At 39.7% G+C, this 12,636-nt stretch overlaps 1 protein-coding gene across 3 annotated transcripts in view; it reads right to left on the reverse strand.

The window, feature by feature from the left end:
- Positions 1 to 7,947, reverse strand: part of TNKS2 (tankyrase 2) — a 68,664-nt gene extending 60,717 nt beyond the window's left edge. Inside the window, exon 1 of one of the 3 annotated variants that reach the window (XR_004380194.1) lies at positions 7,489 to 7,947. Coding sequence is in view for 2 of the 3 variants with exons in the window: in XM_032836555.1 (XP_032692446.1) it covers positions 7,489 to 7,687 (199 nt within the window). In the remaining variant the exon portion in view is untranslated. The remainder of the gene's footprint in view (positions 1 to 7,488) is intronic. The other 2 variants (XM_032836555.1, XM_032836546.1) reach the window with 2 other exon arrangements.
- Positions 7,948 to 12,636: the final 4,689 nt, after the last annotated feature.

Consider the following 12,636-nt stretch of genomic DNA (forward strand, 5'->3'; position numbering starts at 1 on the left):
CTTTTAAAAACAACCATCATGGAGTGTATGGGTGGCTCAACTGGTTAAAAGTCTGACTTTTGATCTCAGCTGAGCTCTTGATTTGAGTTCAGACCCCAGGCTGCGTCCAGGCTGGGTGTGGAGCCTACATAAAAGACAAAAAAACAAACAAAAAACCAAAAAAACCCCCCAGCCCCCCCCCCACCAAAACCAGTCATCATTATTATTTACATTATTTAAACCATGATATAATATGTACTAATATATTATTGTTATATTATCAAGAATATAGTATTTCTTTAAAATAGTTCACTGGCTTCCCAGTGATGCTCACAGAATAAAATTCAATCACTCTTACTGTGTCCTACAAGACCTGCTGCATGAACTAGCTCTTATCTACTTCTCTAACTTCATTTCAGTTTCCAAACATGATCCAGCTTTCTTTCAGTTTATCAAGCATGCCAACGTTGCATGCTGCCCTTCTGCTTGGACTGCTCTTCCCTTTTTCTTTGCATTTCTCACTACTTACTGCAGTCATCCCTCACTATACATTCCTTCTAACTAATTCAATAGCTTCGTATCAACAGGATTTCCTAGCCATCAAGGTCACTGAAACCTGTGTGAAGACTGACAGCAGAAACCAGTATCTTTTTATTATTTAATTAATTTAGTTTTTAAAAAATTATTTTTTTTTAAAAGATTTTATCTTATTTGACAGACAGAGATCACAAGTAGGCAGAGAGGCAGGCAGAGAGAAAGGGGGAAGCAGGCTCCCCAGTGAGCAGAGAGCCCAACTTGGGGCTCAATCCCAGGACCCTGAGATAATGACCTGAGCCGAAAGCAGAGGCTTAACCCAGTGAGCCACCCAGGCGCGCCCCCCTCCCAACAAATTATTATTTTTTAAAGATTTTATTTATTTATTTGAGAGACAGAGAAAGACAGAGAGAGAGAGTGAGAGAGATAGAGAACGAGCAAGGGGAGGGGCAGAGGAAGAAACAGACTCCCCGCTGAGCAGGGAGCCTGGTACCGGACTTGATTTCAGAACCCCGAGACCACGACCTGAGCCAAAGGCAGACTGAACAACCCAGGCATCCTTGAAATCAGCACTTTTTTTTTTTTTCAAAGATTTTATTTATTTATTTGAGAGAGAAAGAGCGAGAGAGAGCATGAGAAGGGGGAAGGTCAAAGGGAGAAGCAGACTCCCACTGAGCAGGGAGCCCAATGTGGGACTCCAGGATCATGACCTGAGCTGAAGGCAGTCGCTTAACCAAATGAGCCACTCGGGCGCTCAATATGGCCCGTTTTAAAAGTTGCACTATAAAGACTACAGTATGTGAGCAGAGGCCATGTTGCTATCCTAAAAGAGTAGATGAAGAGTCGGAGCTCTTGAAGGTCTGAAGCCACTTCTTTGCATGAAAAAAACTATTTAGAGGGGGTCAGCAGGTAGCTATTTCAAATTTTAAAATCTTTTATTGTTGGAAGTTTGGCAAAAGGTTTAGATTTTTTTTTTTAAAGATTTTATTTATTTGAAAGAGAGAGTGAAAAGAGAGCACAAGAGGGAGAAGGAGACTCGTTGCTGAACAGGGAGCCCAATGTGGGGCTTGATCTCAGGACCCTGAGATCATGACATGAGCTGAAGGCAGAAACTTAACCGAGTGAGCCACCCAGACACCCAAAACCTTTAGATTTAAGATGTTTCTCAAACTCCAATGGTTAATCCTTGATGAAATCCTCATTCTTATAGTCTCAAGAGCAGTTTAAAGTCTTCTGGTAAGTACTCTTTAAAAAAAAAAAAAAAAAAAAAAAAAGCTTTGCAGGATATATTCTGATCATGTTCTCACTGGCCAGGTAAAACATGGGAAGGCCTTAGAGTTAATGCCAATCTCTAAATCCTAAGGATCTCTTTACAAAGGTATCAGAAGCCTAAAGTTCGTAGTCATGGCTACTCAGCATACACGGCAGTCTATTTTATAATTATGGAACAGAACTCATCTTCAAATACTGCTCTATGTTTGAAATTACTGATGAAATCATACACTGAGTCTGAATTCACTAAAAAGCATTGACAGGAAAACAAAACAGGCGTATTTGGAAAGTAAATCTGCTGATCAATAAACTGTGTCACTTAATGGTAGGTATTATGTCCTGTTCATTTTTATTCACTGGCCAAGGCCAGTAGCTGGCATATAAGAGGACTTGATAAACATCTGCTTAGTACATTGTTGGAAGAGTAAGCAAATGACCCTCACAAGACTATGCAGTTGCCGATATGTAACCATTAAGGAGTCTATTCAATTTTTTTCTTGTCAAATTTCACTACTATGTCGGTGCCATCAGTTTCAGGACTATTGCTAACCATGACTATTGTTAACATCTTATTTTGCTACTATACTAAAACATGATTTAATCTGAATGGCTTCCAAAGAGCAGGGGAAGTCACAACAGAAAAACCAATTTAGACTCTCAGAGAGTTTCACTGAAGGCCACCACCTCCCCTTTTTTTACAGTTCAAATGTAGGATGGGCCACTGATATAAACTGTCCAATATGAAATGACTGATGTCAAGGCTGGTGTCACACAGGGCTTTGTCAGAAGGAAAAGCTCAGAAACAGAAAATGTCAAAAAACACTGTAAGACAGAGAAGGTTCTTGTGGTCTGGGAGTTGGGAATGTATAATTAAGAAGCCCTCAGCTTTGACTTATACAGCCAGGACTCTTACCAGATTTTTCTGAGGGATGCTATTTTAAACCTCTCATTTACTATTTAGTTTGCCAAGATCCAGGAAAGTTATCCTCCATATGTATTTCTTTAGAATGAGGAATATAAATAACAAGGTTTTGCTCCGTGCAACTTGGGTAGATATACTACCTCTCTGGTCAGACTAGGAGAAATCTGGAAAAGAATGTCATGGCCTCTGGGTTATCAAATCCTGACAATCTGAGTGAAGAGTACTGAAACAAATACTCCAAACTAGTTATTATTGAAGTAAATCTCTAAGTCCTACAAGATCTGAAGAAAGAGGTGTAGCTCAAGTATTGGTAATATACTGGGAGATCTGGTAAGTTAAGAAATATCCTCAATTCTTAAACAAACTGGTCTTTACTTGATATATACATATTTTTTAACTGATGTGGGATTTAATCATTTCCCACAACAAAAACAAATCCTGGAAATAAGATGTAATCCTAGTCCTAGGTAAGGACTATGGATCCATTTTGTGCATCTCCTAGAATTACAGCACTGGCCTATAACCAAAAGTAGGAAAAGCTATTGAGATGTTTTTGGAGGTCTTAGCACCATTTTGGGAAAAGATATGAATGGCAATCACAAAGGCTATTATATCTTTGGTAGCTGACTTGTTAAAACATTCACCTGGGGTAAACATTCCACTTTCTTATACTAGTTCAGATTCTGACCATTTGGTACAACTGCCCACTCTTTCTACAACATCTCTGAAAGATGCCAATCCAACCACTGGACACTTCCAGCCAATTTCACAATCGAACAGATTATTAAAGGCAGTCTGACTCCTTGTAACCTTTCACCTACTGGCCTTGGTTTTGACTGCCCAAGCCACACAACTCGTATCCAATATCCCTTTCACTTTTTTACTTGTCTTCTATTATGTGAACACAATAGCGTTGTCTAACCTTAGTCTTCTTTCATCTCTAAGGTGACTCTAGTTTTCTTATCTATTGCTTTTATAATAAATTCCTTATGTTCTAATTTCACTTCCCTCCTCTGAATAAAATACCAAACCAGGGGTGCCTGGGTGGCTCATCCAGTTGAGCGGCTGGACTCTTCATTTCAGTGCAGGGTCGTGGGATTAAGCCCCGCACTTGGTGCAGAGTCTGCCTGAGATTCTCTCCCTCTCCCTCGTTGCCCCTCCCCCAAAAGCACACTTTCCATCCCTCTCTCAAATAAATAAATCTTAAAACAAAAACAAAAACAAAAAAAGACACCAACCCTCCCAAAACACTCTTACATGCAACTTACACAACTGAATATAATAACTGGAAATCAATCTTAGTCCAACGTAGATGTCTGAGTAGCATATAAATACAAGTGTTACCTTGTTTAGCTAGAACTCTATAATGCAAGCTCTTTTCAACTGGACATTCTCTAATAACATATAAATATGTACCACATCTCTTTCCATCATCTCTATATGTGAATATGTGAATTTCTTAAACCTAAAAAGTGTTTTACATATTTCTTCACTGAATGATACCTCTTTGCACACTGCAAAGACTGAAGCCACGGAATTCTATCACCACCCCCAATCCTATTCCAAGGTTCTAGAGAATGCTATATATTTCCTTCTTTGGCTCTGACAGACAACATGATGTTCTTCCCAAGGTTTTGTCTCTCTTCCTTATTTTTCAGAAATAAATTCAGAGAACCAATCTCCTTTACTGTAACCTGTTTTCTAGGAGATTTTACTGTCAAGAATTTCAGATGGTATTGCTTTTGGCAAAATTAGACTTGCAGCTTCCCTATCCATCAACTTGCCTCAACAAGTTTTGTGACTTATTAAAAAAAAAAAATCATTCATATCCTCTGTGTGTGGTGGGGGACTGAAGAAGAAACAATTTTTTTCTCGTAAGAAATGGCTTCTGAAGGGGTTTCTGGGTGGCTCAGTCTGTTAAGTGTTCAACTCTTGATTCTGGCTCAGGTCACAATCTCAGGGTCTTGAGATTGAGCCCCCACACTGGGATCCAAGCTCAGCACAGAGTCTGCTTGAGATTCTTTCTCTCCCTCTCCCTCTGCATCCCCCTACACTGAGCTCTCTCACTCTAAATAAATCTTAAGAAAAAGACCAAAAATAAATGGCTTCTTAAATAATTTATCTAGAAGAAATGCAATCTAGTTTAATAGTAAAAAGCACCCAACAGAAAAAAAGCTCCTATTTATGTTTATTATTTTTCATTAACAGAAGAACTCCACTCCTTGGGAATTAACTGCCTATTGGGAGCAAGTGACTACCCTCTTTATTTAATTAATTTAATTTAATTTAATTAACTTATTTAACTAAATATTTTAGATGAGAAGACAAACCAAATTTTTTCTAAACTGTTCTAACATGATTCATTTCCTTAAGTCTGCATAAATCTCATTCCCATTGCTTAGAAATCAAAACAAAGACAAAAATATGTCCCCTCCCCCTGTAAAACCTCCAAACTTTAATTGGTTAAAAAAAAAGAAAAAACCCAGCTTGCCCTACAATGTACAAACACAAGAACTGCTTGATCAAGCAGTTCCACAGTCCCCACACCTACACTGAGCTTCCAATGGCATGTTTATATGTACACCAACATGACAGCTCAAGGTCTCTTAAGAGATTATAAAATGTATTCTCCTCATGTAAGAGAAAACGTAGCTGGATACATTTATTTAAAAGTTAATCTAGGTTCTCTCATTAATTACTAACTCAGATTGAATTTACAGAGCTAATTTTTTAAAAGTTTCTTATATGACTGGGTTTAGATGCAGGGGTTTTAATGCTCTGGTTTAATGTACACCATTAGCAACTTTTATTACTCTCCTTTTACACCTTAAATTCTTAGTTGTATAACCTGTACCAGATAATTTGGGTAAATATTGAGACACATTGATTTCTAAAACAAATTTTCCATTTCAGTCAAAGCCATATGAAATCTTTTTTTTTTTTCCAAAAGATTTTTATTTATTTATCTGACAGACAGAGATCACAAGTAGGCAAAGAGGGAAGTAGAAAGAGGGGGTGGGAAGCAGGCCTCTCCGCTGAGCAGAGAGCCCGATGCGGGGCTCAATCCCAGGACCCTGAGATCATGACCTGAGCCGAAGGCAGAGGCTTTAACCCACTGAGCCACCCAGGCGCCCCAAAGCCATATGAAATCTTATGTAAAAAAGTACTTTGAAATGTTGGGAAAGAACTGAGGGTGGGATGGTGGAGGAGGAACAAGGTCAGTAAGAAGCTAATCCCATAACCTCTAAATATTACTATTTTCAGATATGAACTCATTAATACACCAAATTCTTGAAAGGTAGCAACTAAGATCTTGCTTGGCTATTTTTATCCCACAGATCAAGTGAACAGAATCTAAGTAACACTACCCTTTGGATTACTTATCAGTTGGTTATGACAATTTGCCAAATTAGTTGTTTAAATGTCGACTACATGGCCAAACAGGGCAATTCAAATTAGCTGAGAAAAGATAGCACTGATCACTAAAATTTTAGGCAAAATGGCAAGCAGGTGAGATCTGACTTTAGTGTTTTTCACCCTTCTCTTTCTGCTGCCCACAGGCTGTTTCTAGTTCTCCCACCAAACCTTCCTCTTAAAAGGATGCCCAAATAGGAACCCAACAAAGTTGGAACTGATAAAGCATATTCTCCAGTAGTATTTATATTTTAAAACAGGGACGAGTTGAAGCAAATATCTTAAGTAAAAGCAATGTCTGTGAACATGGGAATTTTTCTTACACTCTTTCTGTGCTCATCATGCCAACTACAAAAGAAGGGAACCATTTAAACATACTGTTTTTAAAAAATATATTTTAACCAGACATGTAATACAAAATAAAAAACCAAGAGTATCCTAAGGATGAGAAACTAATCCCACTTTCAATCATGTATAGCTCACCTGAGGATACAGTCATGATCTTTTCTCCAAGTGAAAGGCATAAATGATTTATGGAAATAAACTGAGAAACAGAAATAAACTGAGAACCCCTAGTTCTTTTAAATTCTTCAGTTAAAATACCTTTATATCATAAAGTCAACATAGTAAATACTGAAGGAAAAGTAATTCAAATGATCTAAATCTCAGAAAGAGGCGAGATGTGTCCCAACTTCAATTCTAGATCCCAGCTTAAGTACCTCCACCATCTCTTCATCTCATCCTACCACTTTCCACCCCAACTTGTGTATGTGGCAGCCACGACCCGCCCGCACCCCCCCCCAAAGTAAGATCTCAGTTCATCCAAACTTGATTACTCCCAGTTCTAGCCTCTCCAGAAACTTGCTAATGACTGGCTACCCTGACAAACCCATTAACACTAACGTGTCAATGGCTAATTAAGCTACTCCTCCTAAATTACACCCTTGTATTTTACAAAGGCCTCTAAAACCTTAACCCAAAGGATTGATAAGAATTATAGTGGAACTTGCAAGAACGATAAATTTTGGAGATAACTGGCCTTTCAAATCACAGGGTCTACGGCGTCCCCTACCCTTTCTTGTGTATGGAAGGCTCCTAGAGTAGCAAAACCGGAAGTTGGTACAGGTATTGTTGATACAAACAAAGCAAAAAAAAAAATAAAAAAAAAAATCCACTGAGTGGGGCACGCTCGCCCCCTAGCCCCATGTCCTCGCCTTGGTCCCCAATCGATGAGAGCGAGATGACTAGTACCGGAGTCCTAGGGGGAAAAGCCGGGGCCAGAGGAGCGCAGCGTTTGGTTTCAGGCCTGAGAGCCACGGTAGGCAGGAGGGGCGTAGGGCGAAGCGAGGCGGCATCGGTCGGATTACCTGCGGCAAAGTGCAGTGGGGTCGATTTCCTGCCTGCCGTGTCGCGGCTGTTCACCTTCTCGGGGGTCACTAGCCTCTTGACTCGCTCCACGTCCCCGTTGCGGCACGCCTCGAAGAGCTCGCGGGCGGCTGGCTCCACGGCCTCGGCCGCCGCGCCCGCGCAGGCCGCGCCCCCACCGGCACAGCGGCGGCCCGACATGATCCTGGCCGCCGCCGCCGCCAGCAGTAGCGCCAGCAACGGCAGCAGGAGCCCCGGCCCTGCAAGCAAGAGGGCGAGGCCCCCCGGAGCAGACGCGCTCAGGGCCTGGGCCGCTCGGCTCCCTGCTGTCACCGGGGTTGGCGCAGTCCCATGGCCGCGCCGCCGCGCGCCCCTCGCTCGGCCCCGCGACCCCGGGCTGCCCCTCGGCGGCGGAGGCAGCGCGAACCCGCCGTTCGAGCCCCGAAGCGACGCGGCGGCGGAAGCTGGCAAGACCCCTCCTGCCAGCTCCGCTGAGCCCTGGGAGGGCACGTGACGTAGTGCGGCGCGTGCGCAGTGCTGAGAGACCAGCCCTGCAAGTTTTGGCGAGTGGGGACTTGCGGAGGGGCTTGTGGGAAATGTGAGGCGAGAACCTTTGGCTGCGGGAGGAGAAGGGGCTTCGTTCGACCGCCATCTTTGCAGTGGGTTTTGCTGAAGTCGAATGCTTTTGGTTATTGTTTTTTAGTGCATGGGTTTTATGAGCTGAATTTCCTTATTGTTATTTACACTGAAAAGAGCCATTGAAAGTCCCCCCCCCCCGATCTTGCATATTATTTTGGAATTCTTAGTGTGGAAATTTCCCATTTTTCAGCTTTCACAATCCCTTTCTTCTGGGGGATTTCTTTTCCGTTTTCTTTACTGTCTCTTCCTTTCCCTTGCAAATGGTATTCTATAGTTTCTTGTGAGTCACATCTCGAAACGAATGAGTTGCTTTCCACTTCATGGGGAGTTTGGATAAGCTGTCCCAAAGAAAGCGATGAAAGTGTGTTGCAATTCTAAATAATTGAGTGGGATGGCTCTGATTAATAACTTTTCCATTAGTCGTTAGGTAGAAGTTACTAATAGCCCCATAAGGATATCAGCCTTTTACTGACTTGGTTGGGGTGTGGATACACTGGGTATATGCATCACCGACAAAGTTTAATGATTTGCCATATATATACATATATATGGAAGGAAGGAAAGCACACAGTTAATTGTCACGCTTAAGGTAGTAATCTAGCTGTTATCATTCCCTACTCCATGCCCTGGCCTCAGGAAACTGCTTGAAAGTAAGGTATGCTTACATGAAATGATACATGTTGACCTTTGGCATGCTGACAAGCATTTTCCCGCTTGTCTTTAACTTCTTAACCTGTTTTTCAGGAAAACCAGTTTCTGTTTGGGAATGTTGACTCACTACAGTGCAAGAAGATGAGAATGTACACTTTTAGGAAGGAACATTTTTATACATATAAAAGTTATATAACTATACATGATAATATATTTAGTAATTTAAATTATATTGCTTGTTAATAAAATGAATATCCATGAATGCATATAAGAACTAGAGCACCAGAACTATTGCATCTACCCTTTTCATCCACTTGACAAATGTGTTCCAATTTTATTATTCTGTGTATACTAATTTGTCCTTATTAATCCTTTTCCATGTGTGTATCCCTCAACAGCATATTGTTCAGTTTACTTGTTTTGGAGCTTTATAAAAATGTCAGTCTTTGTGGTCTTTTTTCACTTAAGGAGATGTTTGTAAGTCTCATGAATTCATTTTCATTGCTTTATAGAGTTGCCCTGTATGAATACACTAAATTTACAATTTTACTGGCCACTTGGTTTGCTTCCAAGTTTTGTTACTATGATAATTTTTTTATAGACTTTGAGAGACAGAAATGCAATTGGTGTCTTCAACCAGTAAACACACTCATATATATAAAACAAAAGTTTCACAAAATAATAAAATAGTCATTTCTTCAGTGCTTAAGAAATGCTAATTGTGGGGCAGCTGGGTGGCTTAGGGGGTGTTGCCTGGGTGGCTCAGTGGGTTAAATCCTCTGCCTTCGGCTCAGGTTATGATCCCAGGGTCCTGGAATCGAGCCCGGCATCGGGCTTTCTGCTCAGTGGGGAGCCTGCTTCCCCCACCCCTGCTTCTCTCTCTGCCTACTTGTGATTTATGTCTGTCAAATAAATTTAAAAAAACTTAAAAAAAAAAAAGAAATGCTAATTGTGACTCTCAGTAAATGGATTACAGAACTCAGGATTACAGAACTCACAAATGAGTGTTGACTCAGGGTTTGAAAAGTACCACGGGAATGGACTATTACTAGGTGGAATAGAATTGCTGAGTCTTAGGGAAAATGAATATTCACTTTACAAGGTAATGCCAAATTGTTTTTCAGAGATTGTTAATGATGTACATGCCCACTAGCAGTGTATATATATTTTTAAATTCTCTGTCCTTGTCAATTCTTGGTATTGTCAGATTAAGTTTTCCAGTAAATATAGTGGATGTAAATGGCATTTCAAAAAGGTCTTAGTCTGCATTTTTATAAATACCGAATGATCATTAGGAAAGTGCACATTGAAACCACAGTGCGATTCTACTGCACATCCATTAGGATGACTAGTCAAAAGAACAGAAAATAAGTGCTGGTGAGGATGTGGAGAAATTCTGGAATTCTTGCACACTTTTGTTTTATTATAAAATGGTGTGACTACCATGAAACAGAATGGCATTTCCTCAAGAAATTTAAAATCAGACTATCATATGATCCAGTAAGCCCTGTTGCACACATACAGCAGAATTGAAAGCAGAATCTCTAAGAGATATTTGCACAGCTACGTGCACAGCAGCATTATTCACAATATCTAGGTAGAAACAATTCAAATGTCCATAAGCAGATGAATGGATAAATGAAATGTGGTATACCTATACAATAGAATATTATTCCACTTTTAGGGGCGCCAGTGTGGCTCAGTCAGTTAAGCTTAGACTGTGATCCTGGGGTCTTGGGGTCCTGGGATCTAGCCACTAGTCAGGCTCCTTGCTCAGTGGGGAGCCTGGTTCTCCCCCTCCTGCCCCCCCAGCTTGTGCTTGTGCGCTTGTACATGTGCAGTCTCTCTCAAATAAGTAAAATCTTTTATTTTTTATTTATCTGACAGACAGAGATCACAAGTAGGCAGAGAGACAGGCAGAGAGAGAGGAGGAAGCAGGCTCCCTGCTGATCAGAGAGCTCGATGTGGGGCTCGATCCCAGGACCCTGGGATCATGACCTGAGCCGAAGGCAGAGGCTTTAACCACTGAGCCACCCAGGTGCCCCACAAATAAATAAAATCTTAAAAAAATATTACTCCACTTTTAAAAAATATATTATTCCACTTTAAAAAAGGAAGTAATTCCTCTCATATTCTATGACATGGATGTAGCTTAGTGATGTAGCTTATGCTAAGTGAAATAAGCTGGTCGCAAAAAGGACAAATATTGTATGATTCCACTTACATGAAGTGTATTAGTTTGTTAGGGCTGCCATAATAAAATACCACAGAATGGGTGTATACATTTCTATACTCTAGCAAAAAAACAAGTAGGAAATAAAATTTTAAAGTCTATTATGGATAATTTCAAACACAAAAATGAGAATAATGAACTTCCCCATAACCATTATCTAGCTTCAACAATTGTTACTATTTTGCCATTCTTCTTTTGTCTCTTCCTTTATTTGTAAAACAAACCATTTAAAATGATTTTTATTAACTTTTTATTTTATTTATTTATTATTTATTTTAAAAAATTTTTATTAACTTTTAAACAAACAAAGTATCATCACTTTACTAATAAATATTTAGGAATAAGTTTCTTTTGTTTTCTTTTAAAGATTTTATTTATTTATTTATTCATTTATTTATTTAATAGAGAGCAGGAGAGCAGGAGAGAGGGAGCACAATCACGGGGAGGGGAGAGGGAGAAGCAGGCTTCCTGTAGAGCAGGAAGCCTGACGTGGGGCTGGATCCCAGGACCCTGGGATCATGACATGAGCCCAAGGCAGAGGCTTAACGACTGAGCCACGCAGGTGCCCCTTTAGGTAAAAGTTTCTAAAAATTAAATATCTTGTTTTTTTTTTCATAATGAATACCATTGAAACACATTAACCTAACCAAATTAATATCAATACCTTAGTATCATTTACTATCCGGTCCATATTAAAATGTCTACAAGTGCTTAAAAAATGTCTTTTTAGTAGTTTGATAAGCTATACTTTAAAAAAAACCCACTTATGATTGCAATAAAACTAGAATGTGAAAAACCTATATGAAGGAAACAATAAAATCTTATTGAAATTCATTAAAGAAGACCTAAATAAACACATATGCCACGTCCAAGGATGGGAGGACTCAATATCCTGAACATAGCAATTCTTCCCAAATTGGCCTATAAATTCAATGCAAGTTTCATCAATTTCCCAGTGGGGTTTTGAAGGAACTCAGGACTGATTCCAAAATTTACATGGAAGACCAAATCTTAAAAAAAAGTGAGGAAGAGTTAGGTGTGAGATTTTCCCTACCCGATATCAAAACTTATTACCAAGTTGTATTATGATAGTATTAGCAGATGCGTTAAGATGTAGTGGAAGAGGAATATTTAGGTGAATCAGTGGAATGAAATACAGTCCAGAAATAGACCCATGAATATATGGAAGATTGAAGCGGCACTGCAAGTCTCATCTGAAAGGAAGAAGTTTTAATAGTGACAGGACAATGTGAATATAGTTACCACTACTGAACGGTACACTTAAAAATGGTTAAGATGATATAAAGTGCAAATAAAATTGAGGGTTTTTTCCCACATGGTTATGGTCTATTTGTATTTCCTCTGCAGTAAAATGCTTATATCTTTAGCCTATTTTTCAGTTGTGTTGTTTGCCTTTTACTATTAACTTGTGGGCATTTTGGATACTAATTCTTTGTCAGTGTTGAAACTATCTTCTCCTAATTTATGGTTTGCTTGTTGACTTTCCCAATGAAAATCTATCTCAACTTTAATTTAGTTGAATTATGAATAGTTTCATCTGTTTTATGTTTCCATGTGTGTTTTCCCTTACCCCAAGATAGAAAACATATTCTTTATTTTCTTCTCA

Source organism: Lontra canadensis, unplaced genomic scaffold (genome assembly GCF_010015895.1).
Source record: "Lontra canadensis isolate GAN:19392208 unplaced genomic scaffold, GSC_riverotter_1.0 scaffold3, whole genome shotgun sequence".
In the NCBI taxonomy this organism is placed as follows: domain Eukaryota; kingdom Metazoa; phylum Chordata; class Mammalia; order Carnivora; family Mustelidae; genus Lontra; species Lontra canadensis.